Source organism: Sminthopsis crassicaudata, chromosome 4 (assembly GCF_048593235.1).
Source record: "Sminthopsis crassicaudata isolate SCR6 chromosome 4, ASM4859323v1, whole genome shotgun sequence".
NCBI classification, from domain to species: domain Eukaryota; kingdom Metazoa; phylum Chordata; class Mammalia; order Dasyuromorphia; family Dasyuridae; genus Sminthopsis; species Sminthopsis crassicaudata.
This window is the reverse complement of record NC_133620.1, coordinates 415,658,839-415,683,996: the sequence shown is the minus strand read 5'-3', so window position 1 is coordinate 415,683,996 and position 25,158 is coordinate 415,658,839. Positions and strand designations below refer to the sequence as shown.

The following is a 25,158-nucleotide window of genomic DNA, read 5'->3' as shown; positions in this document are numbered from 1 at the left end:
TGTAAAAAACTATATAAACATTTGTTGCTATTATTATTACACTGGAAAGAGCCCTGGATTGTGAGATAGAGAACCCAGATTCAAATCCGATGAGATACTTACTTCTAACCTCTGACACACTGGGCTAGTCAGTTATTTCTAAAACGAGTGGGACTGAAGAATTAGGTGATATTTAAGGCTACTTCTAACTCAACCTCTGATGTTATGATAAAAATAAAATTTCTACATAATAATTTAGGGCAGCTTTCTGTACTAAAACTTTACAAATAGTTTTAATAGAATTCTTATCATCATTCCTTAATCAAAATAGTATTTAATTTGTATTACCTAAGGTAGGGCTTCTTAAACTTTTTCCAATTGCAACCCCTTTTCAACTGAGAAATTTTAATGCAATCTTTGTTATATAGGTATATAAAACAAGTATACAACCAAACACTGATTGATAATAAATCATAATTTTACAACCCCACGTTCAATAGCACGATCCCATATGGGATCTGGACCCATAGTTTAAGAAGCTTTGACCTAGAGGATGAAAAAAAATTCACACTGTAAATCATTTTAAAACAATTAGTTGACCCATTTACCTACTATCAAAAGTGTTCATTAGTATGCTGTCCTTTGAAATTAAAGATAACATTGCTGCCTAGGAGTGGTTATTTTTTCCAATAGTAATTAAAGAATTCTGGCAGCTATGTACTCTTGTACTCAGTCTCCCGATTAATCATTTCCATTAATTTGTAGATAGAATCTACAGCCACCTGGCTCTCAATAGCACGGTCTTCTTGTTAATCTAGTGGGCTCACAGACTGAGAAGTTCATAAGACAAATGTAGCTCAAGATGCGTAGTATAATGTGTTTATCTAAAGGGCTGGCAGGGCCTAACCACTTGAAATTCCTGACTATACATACAGCTAAGCCCTGGCCAAATAACTGAGTCTACCTGGTTCTGTTTAAAAAAAAAAAATCTTTCATAAAACTGCTGAAATCAAAATAACCTATACATATGGATTTCTGTTCATATGCCCCCACTGAAAACCATGGATACCTTTATATACATAACTTGATTAACAAAATATTTCTAGTGGAGGTTCAAAGGATAGGTGAGTAACACTTAGAAATCTGTCTTCCCTTTTGACACTACTAAAAATGCACATTCCAAGCAAACCATAATCTTCTAATTACCAAACTCAATACCATTCACTCAGTCCTTTACTATTTTATAATACTATCTCCTTGAAACTATTCTCTTTTTAGCATAAATAGAATTTTATTTTTTCCATCTTATATGTAAAAAGTTTTCAACATTCACTTTTTTATAAGATTTTGAGTTCCAAATTTTTCCCCTCCCTCCTTTTTTTCCCCAAGATAGCAAGCAAATTAATATAGATTATACATATGCAATCATGTTAAACATTAAAAACTGTTCTTTTTCATCATGAATGTATTCATACAATGTAGAATATAATATAATCAACAAATACAACATCCCATTTTAAGCATATATTAAATTTAACTAGGTAGTAACAAAACTTTTCTGATTAGGATCCCCTTCTGAACTTTTTTTCCTCCATACTTATTACCTATTTACTATTTTCTTTTCCTTTTTTTCATCTTTCACCTTCCACTAACTCTTTCTCCCTTTTTTGGAGAAGTCCTCCAGTGTGACAAACAACAACAACAACAACAACAACAACAACAACAACAACAACAACAACAACAAAGCAAACAAAACAAACCAACTCATTAGTCAGATTTGAAAACTCCAAGCTATCACTTCTTTACCAAGAGGCAGGAAGTGTATTGAAACATTCAGTTTTCTGAAGTCATGACCAGTCTGATAATTTTCTCTGTTGGGTTCTCTTTCTACTTCTGTAACTGATTCTTTTCTATTATCTCTCACAGGCTTCTTCCTCAATCTATTGAGATTGAAGACTTTTCCATTTAAGGCCTTTTCTTCTATTTCTATTCTCTATCTTGATATGACAGACTCAGCAATTCCTCAAAGGCCAACTGGTCCAAATGATATCAGAGCAAGAGTCCCCTAAACAGCAAATCAGAGAAGTGCTCCTTCAGTCTTTGCTTTAAGACCTTCAGTGAAGGGAACTCACCGCCTCAAAAGCCACTCACTGTGTTTTCAAAAAAAATCCAATAATCAGGAAGTTTTTCTTAACCTAAGCCTAAAACAACCTCTTCTCAAACATCCATTCTAAACCTAAAATTATCTTTCTCAAATTTCCATTCATTGTTGTTAGTTGGGCAACAATTCTAATTCCTCTTCCATATGGTAACACTTCAAATGCTAACAGACAGCTGATGTGGTCTTCAGTCTTTTCTATGTTAAATACCTGCAGTTCCTTTAAGCCTCAAAGGAATGCTTTTGAAGCTTTTCACCATTTTGGCTGCTCACTGCTTTAAAAAAAAATTCTTTTTTTGAACTATGGCATGTCGTACCCATTGAAGCTGCACCTAGGCACATAGCAACTCTCCTACTCAGTATAGTAAAATCCATGTTCACTTTAGAGACTTTCCCCTAAAATATCTGCTCTCCTTCAGTCACTTGCTCAAAAGAGTAACATTCCTGATATTTCCCTAAATCTGAAGAGTCGCTGGGATGTTCAATACCCTAAAAGGGTGAAAGGAGAACTCGTATATCTAGAAAAAAAAAAAAAGAAATACACATATTTCACCTTAGTTTCTATTCTACCATTGTTTTTGTCTTATGAAATAATTTTTGGTTCCACTTTGCCTGTACATTTTTTGGCAGAAATTCCATTTGGCTAATGATCTGAATTTATGTTTATGTTTTACATAATGTTTAGATTCTGTCTGGGCTTGATATGGATACTGAATGAGAGACACTGAGTCTCTTCCCAAGTCAGAAAAAGTAAATTGTACAGGAATTCATAAATATACATTCTAATCTAAATAAGAAAACTAACGTACAATCCTTTTTCTCTGTACATTTGGCTATGATCTAACTAATTTATGTCATCACCTGTATGAAGTTTGGTTTTTAACACCTCCATTTTTCTTCTATCTTCTAAGTGCTGTATCCTTTTTTGAGTGTACCCAATCCTTCTTTTCTTCAAACCTACTGACATAACATTTTTCATAATTTTTACAGTCAACTCACAAAGCTATTATCATTGATTCGTTCATTTTTAAGTTGTTTTTTGAGTTCTTGTTTCTTTTTATATTTCTAAATATCCTTCTTCTATTCAGTTGTATTCATCTAACTCTGGGCCACTTGATTTTCTGGGTTGTTTTTTTTTTTTTGGGGGGGGGGACACAAAGACACTAGAATAGTTTGCCATTTCCTTCTCTAGTTCATTTTACAGATGAGGAAACAGAGGCAAATAGGATTAGGTGACTTATTCAGTATCATACAGCTAAGTAGTCATATAGTGTGTGAAACTAGATTTGAATTCTGATCTCCCTGATTCAAAGCTAACATCCTTCCTCTGTGTCTTCGAGCTGCCCCATACTCTGTAGTATTATGTGGTAGTCCAATGTTGGGACTATTTTCAACTAAATGTCTTTCCTAAGATCACCATTCCATAAGAATAACCATATGTAGAAATTTGTCTAATTTGTGTCTCATATACTTGACTCCCCAAAAGACTTGATAAATATCAATATGCAGTCTTTTCTCCACTTTGCAGGGGCAGACAAAAATCTTTAAAAACAGTCACAATTTTTTCTCAGTTCTTTGAAGATTTTCCTTAGAACTGCAACATTTCTAATTTTATTTTAAGAGTGAAATTCCCCAAAGGCAGCTTTAAAGCACTCTTCTAGAAGGGCTCCAAGAACTATAAAAATTTTTTCAGTGAATTAATCCAGAAATCTGTGGACAGGCATTAAACAAGCTAGGCCCTCTAAGAGCTGGCAAACAAATCCAGATATTCTCTTACTGAAGAACACTGGACTACTTTACAAGAGGGATAGAAATTCTCTTTACCTTCCATAAATATTTATTTTTCACTTGATTTATTATGCTTCATCCATTGTAAAGCTTGCAGTTATCATTTTTATATAAATGCTGCCTTCCTCTATCCAAATACACATGATGAGAATCTGTATTTCCCATTCTTTATCTATTAAATGTTTCTACTGTAAGTCCTGTCTAAATTTCAAACTTGCTGGGTCCAAAATTGACCTCATTATCTCTCTGAAATTACTTCCTTCCTCTTCCTATTTCTGAAAATAACATTATCATTATGTCAAATTAAATAATGATTTAAGATGCTTTGTAAGCATTAAAGCAGCATATAAAACCAGCTGTGGTTATTATTCCAGCAATCCACACAAACTCGGATGTTATCTTTTGATTTTTTTCCCTTTCTCTTTAGATAGTTAATCACCACAATCTGATATAGTCTTTCTCTGCAATGTCTCTTTCTTGTCTTTCCAATACTATTACCTTTATACTCCCTAATATTACCCTAGAAATTCTTCCTCTATTTTACTCTGTAGTTCTGATTCCAAATTAATTTCCTTAAGCACAGCTTTCTTACTTTTGTTCAAACAATTCCAATGGCTTTCCATTTCTTAGAATTCAATGGAAATTCCTAAGCCTAATTCAAGAGTCTATATGTAGGCTAATTTCAACTTCTTTCCAACTTTATTATCCACTATTCTTGAATCCAAATCCCATTGGAACTTACTGGTTGAGAGACAATAGACAAGGGGCAATCAATATCTTTGCACTTCAGTTTCCTCATCTATGAAATACCTGTAGTACTTACCTCGTAGGGTGGCTAGAAGGAATGGATATCTGTAAAGCATTGTACAATCCTTAAAGTGATACATAAATATCTCTTCTATTTTTATTATTATTGTTGTTATTATTTCTATAGCAAGCTGTCTCTCAATAACACTACCTAATTCAATAATTTCCATACAGTTTATGCAAATGTAATTATTAATAATTTAGACCTGAATATTTTCAGCTATTCAGGTAGTTGTAGTTATATGTGTATATTTACATTATTTGATACAGACAAGTTCTCTCTCTCTCTCTTTTTTTTTTTTCTGAGTCTGGGTTTAAGTGACTTGCCCAGGATCACGCAGCTAGGAAGTGTTAAGTGTAGTTCTCAAGTTCTCAAGCAGGCACTGCATATTCTATATGAAATAGTGCATACCATCTTATACTTGTTCTCTGTGTACAGTTTATGATAGAATGTCTTGGCTATATGGGCACATATAGTACATGATAATTCTCAATTCCAAGGGATATTAATTATTGTTGTTATGTTATTATATGAAAAACTGGATATTTAATTTTAAAATAGAAACAAAGATTTAAGTAGTGTAACGTACCACTGTATTATAAGTGGGAAATATGATTTCTTCCATTTCTAATTTCCCAATCTTGGTTAGAACTTTATTATAAGCTATCTCACTGAAAAACTTATGAAATAACACTCATGATCAATTTTCATAAATATTGAAATCTACTTTTGATGGTGATTTTCATAGGTGACAAAGCTGTTCACTTCAGGAAATAGAAAGTTTCTTTATAATTTTCTCCAATATTTTGATGAACTTATCAACTTAAATTTTTCACTCTTCTACTACCACCCCTACATATTCTTCCTTCCCTTTTCCTCAGCACTGATTTTTATTTTCAAATTTCCACTACATTATAGGCCACTGACTCTCATTCCACTGTACCTCAACTTCCTTTTAGAAAGCATATATAAGCATTATGATAGACATTGATGGGAATAATTTTAATATCAGGGCTTACTCTGAGACCTTCAAACAAACAAATTTTTATTCTATGTGAATATAGTATTTGAAATGCTTTACCTGAAGAACAACAACTATCCAGGTCAGTTTGTTATATCCCTGAAAAAATCCGTTCTTTGATACTAATTCTCCATCATAAATGTAAACACCCATTAATCCGAATATGCTCCCAAAAGCACCTTAAAAAGTTAAGAGAAAAGTCCAATCACTTGTTTTGTACTGCTTTAATACCAACCTATCATAAAACTGAGTGTTTATTTTTTCCTTTTTTCATGATATTTGATGACTGTTAACAAAATATAGCAATTTTCAATTCAGTTTAACCAACATTTATTGACCACTAACTAAGTGCTAGGTACTTGGTATATAAAGACAAAATAAAAGAGTTAGATGTTAAGAAATATATGGGATTCAGTCCTATCTAGACAACTGCTGCTTATTTCCTTCAAGAATAATCAATCTTGGTGAGAAGCTCTATCTAGAGAGCAAACTATTTATTCTCTCTTGAAATTAACATCTAATAAAAATCTAGGGACAAAATTAGTGAAAGAGAAACTAAAAATAGCTCAAACTATTTAGGAAGTTCAATGCTAAGCAGCATGCAGCCAGAGAAAACAAAGTTAAAGCTAATTCCAGTATAAGATCAAAATTAATCCTGGGAACATTCATGGACTGAATTTGGAAAGGGCTATGAAATTCATCTATTTCTGACAAATCTGTTTCTTTAGAGTTTTGTTAACATCTAGATTGATGACAGTAGGAAAATCAACAGAATGTCATTCAAAACCACAGAGTTCACTAAGTGAAAAAGCTTACTATCTATTTTTTCAGCCTTGGAAAAGCTGCTACCAAGAGTAGCTTACCATTCAAAAAAATAAAAAAAGAGAGAGAGAGAAAAATAATTAAGAGAACCCATGAGTCAGACTATGGAAGGACTGAGGAATAAGCAATGACTTTTGATCAATATTTGCGATAACATCTAAAACATACTTAAAAACCTTAACATAAATCTAAGAAAATCTCATTTTTTGTTTTGAGAATAAATATTTTCTCTTCAATAGCACAATATGTACAGTGTTAGGCAATAATAATAAATAGAAAAAATATCAAATAATCCTTGTCCTGAATTTATATTTTGAAGAATACACCATGCACACAAGCATAATGCAAGGTAATCTCAGAGGAGAGAAAAATAGTAACTGGAAGGATAATGAAAGGTTCCATGAAGGAAGTACAATCCCTCTCATGAGGCCAAAATGAGTAGTGCACCCCAAGCACAGAAAGCAGGCCAGGCAAATGCACAAAGGCAGAAAATGAAATGTCAAGTTTAGCTTAGTAGCTCTAAAATGTATTTATTTATGATGTAAAAAAGTAAAAAATAATGTCTAAAAAAAAAAAGTCTGGAGGAAAAATGTGAATGGCTTTAAATGCTAAACTGAGTTATTTGTATTTTATCCCAGAAGCAATGGACGAACCACTGAGGAGTGACACGGTGAGATCTGGGCCTTTGATAAATATGTAGAAAAGGGACTGGAGGAGAGACACTACTAGAAAAACAGATACCAATTGAAAGGCTACAACAACAGCACACGAAAAGCTAAAGGACCAAAATAAAATTGGAAAAATGTTGGATGTGGGAGATAAGAGGAAAGGGAAAATGAAGGCTGATTTCAAGCCTATGAATCTGGGTGATGAGAAAGACAGTATTCCCTCCAAAGAGACAGGAAAGTCTGAAAAGGCGGCAAGGGCACAAAGGGCAGAGATGATTTTTCATTTGCATATGTTGAGTTTGAAATGCCAATGGGGCACCCAGATACAAATGCTTGAGAATGGGGATTCAGGAAAAGAGATCAGGATTGCATATAAAAAACCAGACAGCTCCTCTCTGAGCTTTTTTGTCTTCTCAAGCTGGCATTTGCCTTATTTTTATCATGAATCTAAATGTAACTGTTCTTTAACAACCCAAAAAAACCAAAAACCCAAAAAGACACCTTCAATTTTATAGCTCTTCAAAACTTGTTCTCTATAAGGGTCAAAATATTTTGAAAAAATATATAAGATTTTTTGTTTTTTCCTGAGGCAATTGGGGTTAAGTGACTTGCCCAGGGTCACACAGATAGGGAAGTGTTAAGTGTCTGAGGCCAAATTTGAACTCAGGTCCTCCTGACTTCAAGGCTGCACTATCTAGCTGCACCACATTAAGATTTTTTAAACAAAAATTACAAGTGGTTTTATCAAGTTACCTAACTTCAATTTTTTGCTTCATCCTTCCAGAGCAAAAGTAATCTGCAAAGTATAAAAAGATGATTCTTTGCATGCCATTTGTAAAAAATATAGCTTGCCTTACATTTCAGATGCATGCCTACATTTGAAATGTATTTTGTTTAAAGAAAAAAAAAGGCAGAAGGAAGGGGAAAAGAGATAAGCAGAGGAAAGGAAGAAGGAATTTTTCTTATGATATGGTACATTAATTTTAAAATATCCTGTTAAAATGTAGCTACTTGGTTTTAGAAGAAAATATGTCAGCTGAAACATAACCAAATACAGTTAGTTCCAATGGAATAACGTTAAAAAAAAAAAAAAAAATGGGTGATTAGTTCAAGCACACTATACTGTTGTGCTTAGTGATGAAGCATAAACAACATTACCACAAAATTATGCTGTCCAGGAAGCTCTATGCTAGATATACTTATATAGATATTTTTGTAGATACTAATTCTTTATGTATAACAACATAACCGATTTCTCAAAAGCACATTAAAAATGCACACTAAAGACTTACCAAGCTGAATATTTCTAATCCACACAGATTGCTTGGTTTCTTTTAAAATTTTCTCAAAATAAACTCCTGCAAAGCCACTTGAAAAACATGCTGTAAGAACTGCCATCAGACCTACAAATTGAGAACCTGCTGAGAGTTCCTTAGAAGTCGATTCTTGAGAATCTGAAGGCCACTAAAAAAAAGAAAAAAACCAGAACAGAATTAGGAAGTTAAATGTGGCATTTTTCATGTCATATACTTAAACTCTTAAATCCTAAGAAAAATTCAACATATTTCCTCAAAGTCCAAAAAAATAAATAAATAAATTCAAGTTCTATGTAAATTTGATTAGTATTTTAGGTTGTATATCTCATATAGCTCAGGCACCACTTTAGGGGGCAGCTAGATGGCACAATGATAAGAGTGTTGGGTCTGAAGACAGGAAGATATCCTTCCTGAGTTCAAATCTGATCTCAGATATTTAATAGCACTGTGATCCTGGGCAAGTCACTGAAACCTATTTGCCTCAGTTTCCTAACTACAAAATGAGTGGGAGAAGGAAATGGCAAACCACTTTAGTTTCTTTGTCAAGAAAACCAAAATGGGATCATGAAGTTGCACATGACTGATATATATGACTGAGCAACAAAACTACCTTGAAATCCTCAAAAACCTGTGTTACACTTGATCCATCCATTCCCAATATCTACAGTTTCATATGTCTCCTCTTTTTTGTGTCTAAACTTCTGGAGAAATTTATTATCAATATTTCTACTTGTTTTCCTCTCATTCTCTTCTTAACTCTACAATCTAATTTCTTTCTTTCTTTTTCTTTTTTTTTTTTTTTACTGTTTAATGACTTGCCCAGGGTCACACAACTAGAAAGTGTTAAGTATCAGAGATCACATTTGAACTCAGGTCCTCCTGACTTCAGGGCTGGTGCTCTATTCACTGTGCCACCTAGCTGCCCCTACAATCTAATTTCTGACCTCATCATTCAACTGAAACGTCTTTCTTCCATGTTGCTAATGATTGCTTAATGGCTTTTTTTTTTAGTTGTCATCCTTCTTGACTTCTATGCAACTTCTGACACTGCTGGTCACACTTTTCCCCTTGACAGTTCCTTCTCTGTAGGTTTATATATGATGCTATTCTACTTTAGCTCTCCTCCTACCTGATCTGAATGTTCTTCTCAGTAATCTCACTCAATCTTCTATCAAGTCATGCCCATTCATAATTGGTATTCCCTGGCACTCTACTCTGGGCCCTCCCCTCTTCTCCCTCCATATAACTTAATTTGGTGAGCTCATCAACTCCCATAATGATAATGCTCAAATTACTTATCCAGCCCCAATTTGCCTTCTGAATTTCAATATTAAAATTTCAACTGTCTATCAGACATCTTGAACTGGATATTCTGGAGACATTTTAAATTCATGTCTAAAACTAATTCATTATCTTTTTTTCCAAATGTTTTCTTCTTCCAAACATTCCTATTAATGTAGAATCAGTCAGCCAATAAACACTTACTAAATGACTACTAAGTGCCTCACACTGTGCTAAGCTATGGGGATGTATAAAAAGGCAAAAGACTGTGTCTGTCCTCAAGGAAATCCCGGGGATTATAAGGAATTAGGAAAGGCTCCCTTCAAAAATCTGTTGAGGGCATCAAAAGCTAGTTACCTGGGTGTCACTCTCAGCTTCTCACTCTCTCACTTCCCACATTTGATTTGTAAACAAGACCAGTTTATTTTATCCTTCTAACGTCTCTTGCACTTTTTCTTTTCTCTCCATAGATACTGCCACCATACTGGTTCAGATCCTCATCATCTCACACCCAGATTACTCCAATATCATGCTGGTTGGTCTGCCCATGACAAGTTTCTCTTGACACCAGTCCATTCTCTACTCAGCTGTCAAAGTGATCTATAGCACAGATCTGACAGTGTTATCTCCCTATTTAATAAATACCAGTAGCTTCCCATTATCTCTAGAATCAAACAAAATCTTGTGTGGCATTTAAAACTCTTCATAATTTAGCCTCACTCCCCCCCCCCCCCCGCCGACCTTCCCAATGTTTTAATATAATTTTATTGTTTCTCTACGCATTCTGCAGTGAAAGACATTGACCTCCTCACAGTTCCTTGAACAAGATACTCTATCTCCTAAATCTAAGGCATTTCCATTGGCTACCTCCTTTGTCTAGAATACTTTGCTTCCTGGCTTTCTTCAAGTGCCACATAAAGTCTCATTTTTTACAAGAAGCCCTTCCCAATCTCTCCATATTATTGTAGTGTCTTCCCTCTATTGATTATTTCTGATTTATCCTGTGTATATTGCTTGTACCTAGAAGTCTGTATGTTGTCTCCCCCATTGGACTGTGAGCTCCTTGGAAACAGGAATTGTCTTTTACCTTTCTTTCCTTCAATGTCTAGCATGTTAAATTTCTTTTAAAGTCTGTCATCACATTAAATCAGAATGGGTGAAAGTAGTGCAAGTATAATAGCAATGGATGTGATTTAATGCTTCCAACATCTCTTTCTGAATATTATTACAATTTCCTCCTTACAATATTCCTCACTGTCCTGAGTTAATGCAGAAATGAACATGGAAGATCTGAAGAATTCCAAGGACAACAGAAGGAAGCCAGTAACAGCAGAATCCAAAATAGTGACAGGAAAGATAGCAGTGTGGAATAGGAGAAGTAATGAGAGATGCTGAAGACAAAGACTACAAGTTGGGCATATGGAGTTATCATGCTGTCTAACAGCTTGGCACATAATAGTGTATCTTGAACTTCACATTTGAGTTTCTGCAGAAGTCTCCTCTACTCCTATTACTAGATCTATTACTTTTATCTTCACTACTCATCACATGCTTTCCCCAAACTGAAATTCTTCCTAATTTCCATACTTCTATTATTTTCATCAATATTTTCTTGGTTTCAAAACCTAGACACAATCTCTGCTTTCATCAGTGCTTACTATCTAGACATGTCAGCTACCTTATTCAATAAATCTTGATGACTTCCTATCATTTCTCGGGTCAAACATAAAACTCTCAGCTTGACATAAAAAATCTATCATAACTTATTTACACACACACACACACACACACACACACACACACACACACACACACACACCCTTCCAGTTTTCTTACTTCTCAAGGCTGTCCATTATAGATGTCATCACAGATGATTAGACCAAGGTGACATCTTCCTTATCCAGGTCGCCAAGTACTATCAATTTCTCCTTTAGTATATGTGATTATCATGTCTTCATTTCAATTCTCATTAACACCACCCTTGCTCAACAATTACCACATTATACCTTGCAATTCCAGCTGCATCATAATTGGCTTCTCTGTTCTAGTCCATAATGAATACTACTATCACATTAATTAATAATTAATTAATTATTTTATTATTAATTAATTAATTATTAATTAATTAATGTTCACTCAGAGCAGGCCACTCCTTAGTCAAAGTATTCAATTATCCTATAGTTCTGTATTGCTTATAAAAGAAAATTCAAATCCTTATGAAGGAATTCAAAGCCCTCAACAACCTGACCCCAATCTATATTTTCTACCTTTGTTTCCCACAACTTCTTTACACTGACCCTCTGTGTTACAGCCAAACTAGTTTACCCCTTCTCTCGTCGTTTCTTTTCTATATGAAATTAATTCCATCAATATCTCTTCGTGCAATGTCCTCCTCTTCTTTCCAAATGTAAAGATACCACTTATGTCAAATTATCTATCCTTCATGAACCCTGGACATCCTAGCTAAAAATGCTCTCCTCCGAATTCTAATAGCCTTCACTATCTGAACGACTCATTTAAAAGTAGAAAAATTTTTTTATTAAGTCCATACTATCTACCAGAAACTTATCACTATGAAATCTCTTCTGTTCTTTTCTTGAAGTGGTATGTCTTTGATCGCTTGATTGCAATTTAACTTTTTTATATGTTTAGGATAAACTCCCAACTATATGCTCTACCACTTGCTTTCTGTTTTATCTCATGCAAGTCATAATCTCAATGATTCAGTTTCCTCACTTACAAAATGAGGGGCCTGTTTTAAATCTGTGGTTCTGTTTAGTAGGTTATATATGTATGTGCATATACATATATATATGTCTTCCACAATATTTTGTAGGACTTTAAAGGCATATGACCAAAGAATTAAAGATTAGGATCACAGATATGAATTAAAGTTCTAATTCTTAAGTTCTTTGCAGCATTTGCCTATGTACTACAAAACATTGTAGAACCTATCACCCTTTGATATTCATACTGCATCAGCAATTACTGCCCCCTAACTTCTCCAAATGGTGGATAGAGACCTCCCTGTAGAAGTTCTATAAAGAGGAAGACCACCCTAGCCATCTCTTTATTTCCCAATGAGTTGTATACCTATGGACCATTATATCTGCTATCTCCAAGTATCTTCCCTTCTCCTAACCCCCTTTTCTGTATTGTCTTCCCTCATTAGATTACAAGCTCCTCGAGGGCAGGGGCTGTTGCTTAGTATTCATAGCACAAAGCACAATACCTAGCACATAGCAGACAATAAATAAATATGTAACGAAGTGGTATGTAGAAGTTTAAAGCCATTTTTTTATCTTCAAAAATCTTAAATTCTAAAGGGAGCTAGGTGGTGCCATGAATATACCATTGGCCCTAGAGTTGGGAAGATCAAAGTTTGAGTCTGCCCTTCAACATTTACTAGTTATGTGACCCTGATCAAGTCACTTAACTATAACTGCCTCCATCCCCATCTTATATTTTAGTTTATAAGATCAAATATTTAAATATGAATGACTATAGAAATCATTTAATTCAATCCATCCCCTCATTTACAGATAAAGAAACTGAAACCCAGGAAATCAAGTAAACTGGCTAAAGTTATACCCATCAAAAGTAAAGTTTAATAATTATTTGATGAAATAGGTAAACAGTCACATAAATAAAGATGAAAACACATCATTCACAACAATTATTTTTTAAAACTACAATGAATATGAAAGATAAGCTTATCTTGAATAATTTACCTGTACAAAAGTGACACCTGCCATTAAAATCACTAGAGACAGCCACTGGTACAAACCTAATTTTTTACTAAGCATGGACACAGAAAACAGGGCTGTGGTAAGAATTTTTAACTGATAAGTAACCTGAAAAAAAAAAAAAAGAGAGAGAACAAATATTATTATTATTATTATTATTATTATTGTCACTTTTTTAAAGCACTATAAGAATTTTTTTCTAAAGTACCTGATAAGTAGCTGCATCTAGGTTTGATAATGCTACATACAGTAAATTATTCTGAAGAGTATATATTCCTGATGGAATAGCAAGTTTAAGAGTTTCCATAGGTTTGTTTAGAATTTCATCATGTAATACTCTATTCAATGTTCGTAGACTGCATTCTAGGGGGAAAAACATAAACAAAGAGCAACATAATTAAGTAAGTAACTACTCACAGCAAATCATTCTCTCATGGTTTAAGTTTTCTGACTTTATCCCAGAGTCATATCCAGCTAGTACTCGGCCACCTTCTATCTGAGTCTGGCCCATCTTCAATACTGGATGGTATCCAGGGTAAGACCCTACCACTAAATTCCTACCTTCTGTAGTCTAATCTAATAGCTACTTTCTCTAGGGCCACCTTGACTTCAGACAAGAACCTCCCCCCCATCTACAATCCTTTAGGCCCTTCTCTAATCCAAACTTGGAACCAATAACTCCTAAATGGTCTCCCACATGTCCTTTCCTTTCCTGTCTGCCTAGAGCACAGGACACATCACCACTTGTCACAAGCTATTGATCCTGCCAAAAAGCTGGATCTGGTAGGAGGACTCTGAACAATCTAACCACATCTTTAACTTAATGGACCTTTCTCTAACCATTGACACTCTGATTTAGTTCCTCAATAGTTAACATGCTCCAACACCTCATACTTTCCTTATTCTGAGCTGACAATTACACAAACCTCTTTCCTCATCCCCAACTGCTCATTCCCTGATCCCACATTCAATGCAAATCTACCCTCTGCCAAATATTCCACTTAATCCTCACTCCTTCCACTGTACCCTAGAGAATGCCTATTCCATAATTAACAAGCTTGCTTTCATCTTAAACATTGTTTCTTACTCTTACTTTCTGACACTCACTTGAGATAAGGTTTCCTCCCTGACACTGGTTCTTTGGCTGTTCTAATGATAATTTATACTGACTTTATAGTATATATTTTACACATATAAATAAAATATCATATATTATTCCATATTATGCTTCATATATTATGCCATATTATACTTTACACTATACAATATACCTTCTTTTATACTGAACCCACTGATTATAGTGAGGGAACTAGAATATTTCTTCTTCCCATTGCCATGTGCAGACTTTCCATGTGGTCATAGTGTCTAACTCACCTAATCTTGATTTTGGTGGCTTCTACCTAAGACATTCTCCTTACTTCTTCAGTGTCTGGCTAATTGTCTTTCTCTCTATTCTAACTCCTGCTTGATTTTGCCATCACCCAGAGGTGTTTTACTTCCATATTCAAAAATTCCAAAATTCCTTTATCATAATATTTCATCATTCTATTCTTCAACTATCCTTCAACTAGTCTTAAATCCAGCACTTCCATTTGCTTCATTCCTCAATTCTTTCTGCAGTATCACCTACATACAAGCTACCTTCAGGACCTTTCTTATCTTGATTCTTTTGTGAAACAAATGAATTTTATTCTTTTCTTTATTCTCAGGTCTCTTTTTCTTCAAATTAACAATCATGCCTAGACAAATCTCAATCAAGGATTAGGCACATGCTCAGCTTCCAGGGCACACTTATATTGGTTAATCTCAACTATACCACGCCTCCCTAATCTATTTCCTATTTGCTCTTTATCAGCATCTGCTCCAAATCTCTCCTTCAACCTTCCCAGGGCAGTCTTTCTCCAATTCTTTCAGCTGAGAGCCTCATCTCACACTGCACCTAAAATATGGCAGCTAGTTTCTGAGAGTTCTTCCTTCCTCCTCTATTCATTTTCATCCCTGAGGGTATCGCATTCCCCTACTGTCTCCTCCTTTACACTGATATGAAGTGGCCAACCTTCAAAAAGTATCCCAGATCCCAGATCCTAGGGCTCTCTCCAGTACACTATCAATCCCACTCTCTTAACTTTAACGGCTATTTAAATCAACTCCCTCCATGTTGCCTGCCCATTAATACACCCTAGTCCCTTAAATCTGTTTAAAGAAAAAAAAAGAAAAAAAAAAAAACCTCATACCAGCATTACCCCACTATCTAGTAACCTATCATGGCTAAAATTTCTTCAGTATTTTCACTTCTTTTCCTCTAAAACATTTGTAGTTTGGCTTTTGACTTCATGCTTCAAGAGAAACTGCTCTCTACAAAGTTACCAATGATCTTTAAATTGTGAAACCTAAGCCTTTTCTGAATCCTCATTTTTCTTGACCTCTCTGAAGCATTTTTGTTTTTTGTTACCCATCTCCTTCTGGATAATCTCTCCTTTCTTGGGTTTTCATGATAAATGTTCTCTAATTTATCTGCCATTTCTTGGTCTCTTTTGCTGGTTCTTCATCTACAGCACGGCTACTAACTATGAGTATCCCCCAAACCCCACTCCTAAGCTTTCTTCAATTTCCCCTTTCTACCATGGGTCAACAAACTATGATCCATGAAATAAATCCAATCTGCTTCCTGCTTTTTATAGACTATAGGCTAGAATTTTACATTTTTAAATAAAATAAAACTTTATTTAATGATATAAAAACCACTCAGCACACAGACCATACAAAAACAGTCAAGAGACTAGATTTGACCCGAGGATCACTGTTTACAAAAACCCTGCCTTATATGCCCTCTCTTAGTGATCTCATCATCTCCCATAGTTCAATTAACTCTCTATGTAAATGATTTGCAGATCTATCTATTTAGCCTTAGACTCTACCAACTGTTTGCTACCACCAGCTGCCTTTTGGACTTCTTGAAAAGTATGACCTAAATACATTTCAATCTTAATCTTTCCCAAAAAATCCATATCATCTTTCCCCTACAACACTCCTCTCTTTTAAACTTTAATTCTTTTTTATTATTGATGGCACCCTCACCCTTTTAGTCATCCAGGTCAAAACCTCAATATCATCCTCAACTCTTCCCTCTCATACAGCCCACATAATTTATTGTCAAATTTTGACATGTCTTATCTTTGCAATATCTCTCTTAAATATTCTTCTCTCCACTTGTTTAACTGCTGCCCTCATCATCTACTCATCTGGTCTATTCCAATTCCTTTTAATTGGTCTTAACATCTCTCACCACTCTAATCTGTCCTCTACTAAGCAGCCAAACTGTCTCTTCCAAAGTACAGATATGACCGTGTCAAGCCCTTATTTAATAAAATTTAATGCCTCCCCATTACTTCCAGAATCAAAGCATTCTGTTTGGCATTTAAAGCTCCTCACAATCTGGCCCTTCTTATAGTTTCTGACTTCTTTCACTTCATTCCCTTCCACCTTTCCTGCAATAGTTATTGTTGACTTTTTTCCTGTTCCTTGAACTTGTTCATACGTGAAATGTATCCTCTGTGAGGAGAGGACTGATTTCTGCTTTTTTTTTATCTCTAATTCTTAGCACAGTGCCTGGCACACAGTAAATGCTTAATCAACTGTCTTCTGACTGAGCAGTTAAGTTTTGCAATTTCATTCAATTCAATCTAATCTTATAAACACTTATTAACTGTCCACTTTATGCAAGACAAAAAAAGATAGACCTCTGTTTTCAAGGGGGAATAACATAAAAGCAAAGAAGGGAGCCAAAAATATATTCTAGGGAAACTTTTAGAGAAAAAAAAAATTAGTTGATTAAGGGAGAGAATGGAGAAAATCAAAAAACACATTGAGAAAGAGTGGCACCTATAAAAGCTCTAAAGGAAGAAAATAATTATGAAAGATAAGAGAAGTGAATGTATTGCAAGTTTAGCAGTGGTTTATGTGAATACAGAGGCAGATGACAGGTTAAGTTCAAAGTTCAGAGAATGAAGGGTAGCAAATAAAGTTGGAAAGGTATGAATGAAATATAAGCTTGAGGCATTTGTATTTTATCTTCTAGGCAATAGAAAGACACCAAAGGGTTTTGACCAAGAGAGTTAGGTAACTATGTATTTAGAAAAATATTTTATTAATAAGCTGAAAAAAATGAGACAAGGATTTGAAGAAGAGAAATTAGCAAACTATCACAGTAGTCTATGTGACAGTACAATAAAGACGTGAACTAAGGTGGAGGAAGTGAATAGAAGAAGATTGCTTCCAGAGGTCAATCCACAAGCATTTATTAAACATCTGTCACGTATGGTGCACTGTGTAAGAGGAAGAAATCAACAGGATTCAGCACTGGCAAGAGACAAGGAGGAGCCACAATTGACTGAGCTTTAGGCTTGACTGATTTGGATAATGTAGTGGCATCACAAGAGATACATTAGTTGTGAGGAGGGGCAAATTTAGGGAAGATCAGTTTTCAGTTTTGGACATGTTAGCTGTAATATGAATAAAACTCTTTAGATTGGCAACTGCCCCTAATACTCAAGATTAACAGGAGAATTAACCTGGTAAGAAATTATGTACTCTGAACTATTTTTTATCAAAATTTCTTTAAATGATAACATAAATTAAATCCAAAAGAATCTAAAGATTATTATTCTCAAATATTCTCATTCATTACTACTCACATATTTTCTGAAAATAAGGATCATTCCCTACACCAACTAACTTTTAACTTTAACTTTTGACTGTTGTACAATCAAGGGATACATGAAAGATGGAAATTCACGTAATCCTCATAAAAACTCAATTAGTACTTCCAAACTTTACTTAGAAAAAATTTTAATGAAAGAAAGTAATGAGAAAACAAAATCTAAAATCAGTTTTACTTTCTCTCCTTATCCACTGCCCTCTCTCTCTAGTAAAGGTACTAATCAGAGACTTCCTGGCTTGGTAGAAAAGAGGGAAGGAAATTAGATCTTGATTCTAATAATTCCAATTTTTTGTAGCCCCAGGAAAATCACTTAACCTCTCTGAGTTGCAATTTCCTCATCTTTAAGAAGAGGCTGAATTACTTAATATCTTAAGTTAAATTTTTTATGGTGCTAAGACTCTATGACAATAAAATGACTCCAAAATATCAGCCCAATGAAAAAAAGACCAAACAATAAAGCTGCACATCTCAAATGTACCTCAAATTCAATATGTCCCACAATGAATTCGGCATCTTCCCCCCCAACAAAAACAAGTTCCTCTTTCTGACTTCTCTATTTCTGTTAATGGGGAATGATACCCCCAACCTTTCTTTCTCCCACTAGGTAGCACAGTGGATAGGATGCTGAGATCTGTACTAATGAGGAAGTTCTGAATTAAAATCCATCTCAGACACTTACTAGCTATGTGACCCTGGGTAAGTCAATTGCTGTTTGCTTCAGTTTCCTCATCTGTAAAATGGGGTTAACAATAGCACCTATGAAGATAAAATGAGATATTTACAAACCTTAAAACATGATTTAAATGCTAGCTATTGGCTATTAGGATTGTTTTCTTTTCAGTAAGATTCTACTATTCACAATCTCTCACATCCATGCCCCCCTTTCTTTTTCCACTACCATCTTCCTAGTTCAGGCCATTATTAACTTAATTTAATTGCAACAGCTGTCTAACTGGCATCTCTAACTCTAGTCCCTCTTCAGATAATCTTTCTGAAGTACAGCAGTTCTAATTATGTTACCATCATATTAAAAAAAAAAAAAAAAAAAATCTCCAATGACTTCTTGATCAAAGTTTTCAAACTCCTTAGTTAGGAATCAAAATCCTTTACAATTTACTCCCAATTTACCTTTCTAACCTTATCCTCCATTATTCCTTTACTGCACTCTATTCTCCAAAAATTTAAAGTCCTTTACACTGAGTGTGGCTTCAGCTTAATTTTCTAGGTCTCCTATATTAGTCACTTTTAAGCACTCTGCCTTCAAGCCACACTGGCCTAACAGCAGTTTCCTAAACTCCATAGAACATTTCCCATTTTCATGTCTATAGCATAGTGAAAGAGTCTTAAGAACATAGACATTGAACTGTCAGGGTCTAAAATAGGCCTTGCACAATTGTCAATGTTGTAAAATTACCCATGCATATATCTGGTAAACAAAAACCATTAAATAAATAAATAAATAAATAAATAAATAAATAAATAAATAAATAAATAAATAAAATAGGCCTTTGCACCATAGCAGGCAGTGAATAAATGATTGTTGAACTGAATTAAATTGCTTAGGCTTTACTCCATATGAGGAATGCTCTCCTTCATATTCTGGCTCCTTCAAGATTCAGCTCAAGTATTTCTTCCTCCTATACATTTTTCCTCAACCCATCTCTTCAAAAGTTATTTGTATAGTTCTTTGTCTGTGTACATCCTCCAGCAGAATAATTATAACTGACATCTATGTATATCAAGTTTTGCAAAGCACGTTACAGACATTATCCTTAAGGGCAGGGTATATCTTATTTTTGTCTTTATATCTATCTATTCCTAGAATTTATCATAGTGCCTAGCACTACATTAGATGCTGAATATCTATTTGCTGAATTGAATTCCAAGCCCTAGTATCACCATATTAAAATACATTTATCAATATATGATATTATTAATATAAATTAAAATATTTAAATATCCCCAACACTTTTCCACTTTTGACTTTGTTCACTCCATTTCCTCTGCTTAGACTATGAACTCCTAGCTATACCAACTGAAATGCTGCTCGTCATTCAAGGTCTAACTTCAATACTACTTCCTTCACAAAATCTAACTTAGTTCCCCAGCAAGATATAATCTTTCTCCTCTGAACTCCCAAAGCATTTTGATGTATTTGTGGTAATTTCACATTATTGTGTATTATAGTTATTTATGTGTCGTTTATCCCCCAGCTCGGCTATATTTGCTGAATGAACTGAATGAATTAGCTCAGTAAGCTTTTTTTAATAGAAGAGGTGATATATATATATGATTTAATGAATAATTGGAGACAAGAAAATAGTACTGCTTTCAATCTTACTTCCAATGTTTACAAAAGGGTTTACTTATAAAAGGCTTATAGGTCTGGTGTTCATTTATGAACCCATCTTGTAAAGCAAGTACTGATAAGAAATGAACATCTGCATTACTCCAAATCTTGAACCATACATAGAAAATGGCGATCTGATCATTAGAATAGGGAAAATCTTCCTACCAACTAGTAAAATGTTAATTCTTTTTTTTTTTACCATAAAAAGTCTTCAGATCAAGCCATTCTCCAATTGATAAATGGTCAAAGGATATGAACAGACAATTCTCAGATGAAGAAATTGAACCTATTTCTAGCCATATGAAAAGATGCTCCAAGTCATTATTAATCAGAGAAATGCAAATTAAGACAACTCTGAGATACCACTACACACCTGTGAGATTGGCTAGAATGACAGAGAAAGATAATGCACAATGTTGGAGGGGATGTGGGAAACTGAAACACTGATACATTATTGGTGGAACTGTTAATACATCCAGCCATTCTGGAGAGCAATTTGGAACTATGATCAAAAAGTTACCAAACCCTTTGACCCAGCAGTGTTACTACTAGGCTTATATCCCAAAGAGATTTTAAAGAAGGGAAAAGGACCTGTATATGCAAGAATGTTTGTGGCTGCCCTCTTTATATAGGCCAGAAGCAGGAAACTGAGTGGATGCCCATTAATTGGAGAATGGCTGAATAAACTATGGTATATGAATGTTATGGAATATTATTGTTCTGTAAGAAATGACCAGCAAGACAATTACAGAAAGGCCTGAAGAAACTTACATGAACTGATGCTGAGTGAAATGACCAGGACCAGGAGATCATTATATACTTCAACAACAATACTATATGATGATCAATTCTGATGGACATGTGGCCCTCTTCAACAATGAGATGAACCAAATCAGTTCCAATAGAACAATAATAAATTGAACCAGGTACACCCAGCGAAAGAACTCGGGGAAATGAGTATGAAGCACTTCATAGAATTCCCAATCCCTCTATTTCTGTTTGCCTGCATTTTTTATTTCCTTCACTAGTTAATTATACACTATTTCAAAGTCCAATTCTTTTTGTACAGCAAAATAACTGTATGGACATATATACATATATTGTATTTAACTTATTTTTTAACATATTTAACATGTATTGGTCAACCTGCCATCTGGGGGAGGGTTGGGGAGAAGGAGGGAAAAAATTGGAACAAAAGGTTTTGCAATTGTCAATGCTGAAAAATTACCCATGCATATATCTTGTAAATAAAAAGAAAAAAAAAAAAAAAGAAAAAGTCTTCAGTACTCATTCTCAAATATCACAAAGTAGAAAATAGTACTGCAAGAAGCATAAATTTAATTCCCTTCTATTTTATTTTATAAATACAAAATACTATGTTTTACTTTGAAACAAAACAAAAACCTCCTAATTTTCATTTAATTTTGTTTTATTTGCACTTAAATCTTCTGGTTAAACTACATTTTTACACTTAGTGGGTTTTGTTTTTAGGAACCTTGGGAGCAATATTTTGAAGGTTACAGAGGTAAATAGAAGTCGCAAAAGAGAAGTAAAGCAGAAAAAGTTCTTTATAAAACCAAAAAGGGAACACAAGATAAAAGCAGGAAATAACTGTCTAGTGGGGAAAGGGGGAGAAATTTACTAAGGAATATGCTGTATTTCCTAGCTTCTTTGCATCAAAAATTAAAAGGAAAAAAATATATAAGAACATCCATCCTACTTCCCCACTCTTACTCAAAATAAGACAACTAAGCAAATTTGGGGGCTTCTCACCTGGCTCCCGGCCTGGTCACCTGATAGTCCAGGCAGGAAGCCCCTAAAACACAAGGGCCTGGGGTCGAAAAAGTCCGCACTCTGGTCACCCCCACCACATCCCAAACAAGCTGTAGGAAAGGGAAAAATAGTAGATGAGAGAAAAGAAACCCAAATATGCTTCCTATCTTCCAAACATGCTTTTTCTTCTTTTTTTTCCAGTACTATCTGTCATAGCTAGAAGTACTCTCAACCAAGTAAAAAGAAACTTTCTGAGTCTTTAAACAGTTCCTTTGCCCAAATGCCAGGATATCTCAAAAAAACCCAGAGCCCCAGTTTTATTTGTTTACACTCTACAGTAGTTACACAAAGCAAATAGGTGGGCCTCACTTCTCATCGGCTACATTCATCAGATAATTCAAACATTTGTTAAACTCATAATATGTGCAAAAGCTAGTAAGAGGAAGTGGATCGTATACCAACCCCACAAGCAGAAGGCTATGTTGAGGTCTCTAAGAACATAAATTGAAAAATGGGTATCAATCTACTTTAGTTGAGAAAATTTCTTAATTGGGAGCTCCCTGAGGTCATGAAATTATAGGTTTTGTCCTTCCCTCCTCCCCGTAAGAAGTATTAAATACAAGGCAACATGATACTTAAGAGAATCTTCCTTTAGTTGAGACAAAAAGCATGAAATCTCATAGAAATAGGTATTAAGAAGATGGGAAATACAAAGTTAGAAAGACACTTCTTGTTTCTTCTTATTTTGAAAGTACATATTACAATACAAACTGAAATGCTAATTTGCCTAGAATCCAAATATTCTTAGGTAATATAGAATTTGCTCCAATAGCCTCCTCACAAATGACTAGTTGCATGGCTATGCAAATCCTTCAGTAACCCAAAGATACACTTCAATAGACCTGAAGAAACCAAAATACCTGATCAATTAGCTATATCTGGAGCTTAAGTATCTAACATATTCAAAGAATGCTTATGAAGTTATGCTTTGCTTCCATAGGATCTTAAGCTACTAGGACCTTATAGACGCAAATGATGGACCTTGAAAGTCTTGCAATTCCAAATCAAGAAGACATAAAGGAAATAAGTGGAATGAGCAACTAGACAAAAAGAAAATGAACTGGGTTAACATTCTTCATATTTGTAGATTATCTATAAGACAACACATAAAACAAAAGTTATGGTTTTTTATTCCCAATAAAAATTAATTTCTCTACAGATACACATCTACAAATGCTCACAGATATCTCTACCGGGATGTTGCGATGGTTCAAACTGAACATGTCCTAAACTGAGCAAATTATCTTTCCTCCCTAAACTTGCTACTCCTTATTCTTCACTATTTCTTTCATTGACATCATCATTTATCTCGATATCCATATCTAAAACTTGGAGTCATCACTAACTCCACCTTCTCTCTTATTTCTCATATCCAGTTATCAAGACTTGAAGATTTCATCTTTATATTACATTTTCAATCCATTCATTATTCAAATCCTGCTACTAACATCTAATACAGATGCTCATTATGCCATCTCGGAACTATTTCAACAGATTCCTAGTTGGTCTTTTTGCTTTCTTTCCTTCTATTCCCAATCCAAACCACTGATCAGTATGACCTCTTAGCTGTCTTGCTGAGATGATCCTGAACTGTGATGGGGATCAGAGGCTCTGCAGAAAGTGACATCGTCTATAAGATCCTGATGATCCTGAAAGTGACTCCCTTTATTTTTATTCTTTCACATCAGGAGGCCCCATTGTGAAATAGACCTGACATCACTTCCATTACCCTTCAGTATGAGGGGTATTAAATTGTTGTTTTTCCATTTTGGCCCTTCTTATACCTATGTTAAGCTCTTCCCCTACTTCTCATGTGGAGCTTTTCTGAATCTTTAAGGGCAGAGTTATCTACTACCAGCCATAGGACCACTGTGGAAGATTACCCAGAGAAACTTTGTGGAAAAGCTTGTGGGCCAAGTGGTACAATGTAGTGAGGCACATTTATTTTATGTAGCCAGGGATGGTTCCTCTTTAAAGTGGCAAGGATGTCATTCTTGGTATTAGACATGACTGGCCCAGAAGACTAGAATTTGAACGAGTAAATCAGCATGGCTTTCAGGGGTTTAAAAAGCTCAGCCTAAGAGAAGTAAGAGCTTCTCATGATAATCATTAACTGTCTCAGATAATAATTACCATGACAGAATGCAGAGGCAAAAACGAGCCTCATATATCAATGGTGTATCCTTATTAATCACTTTTATGATTCAGAATTTATATGTACCATACATATTTCATAGAATTCCAGTCCTAACTTACTCGACTGGCTCAAGTCAGGGCTGCCACCTCTTAGTAACAATATAACCAGGAATTCTCCTTTTGGGAAACAATAACAAACACAATTAAAATTTTATCTATCACTTTAAATTTTTTTCTTATAACAACTTTGTGAGCAAGTAGTAAACCATAAATTTTATTTATGAGTAAATAGTTATTCAGAGGTTAAATGGCTTAGTCAGACACACATATAATGATTTATGTGGGAAGCCAAACACCCAAGTATCTTGACTCCAAAACTGCTTTCCTTACTACACTATAAAATGCCTAGACTAAAGTCTATTCAAAGCCTTTCCTTGGTTTTTTAGTGATTTTTGACCATTTATATTGGTTTTCCCAATCTTGTACCAAGTTTGATCCTCTAGCATTATGTCAAATTATTTTAACTGGCTTA

General features: G+C 34.6%; 1 protein-coding gene and 1 long non-coding RNA gene across 4 annotated transcripts in view; one reads left to right on the top strand and one right to left on the bottom strand.

The window, feature by feature from the left end:
* LOC141539694 (uncharacterized) overlaps nt 1-10,502 on the top strand; it is a 30,925-nt gene extending 20,423 nt beyond the window's left edge. The window contains exon 2 of the long non-coding RNA XR_012481377.1: nt 10,312-10,502. This is a non-coding gene — a long non-coding RNA (uncharacterized LOC141539694). The remainder of the gene's footprint in view (nt 1-10,311) is intronic.
* SLC35A3 (solute carrier family 35 member A3) overlaps nt 1-25,158 on the bottom strand; it is a 52,706-nt gene that overhangs the window by 8,457 nt on the left and 19,091 nt on the right. For all 3 annotated transcript variants that reach the window (XM_074262784.1, XM_074262782.1, XM_074262783.1), the window contains 4 exons: nt 13,796-13,950; nt 13,573-13,695; nt 8,537-8,708; nt 5,815-5,933 (listed from right to left, as the gene is read on the bottom strand). In XM_074262784.1, the coding sequence (XP_074118885.1) occupies nt 5,815-5,933; nt 8,537-8,708; nt 13,573-13,695; nt 13,796-13,950 (569 nt within the window). The remainder of the gene's footprint in view (nt 1-5,814; nt 5,934-8,536; nt 8,709-13,572; nt 13,696-13,795; nt 13,951-25,158) is intronic.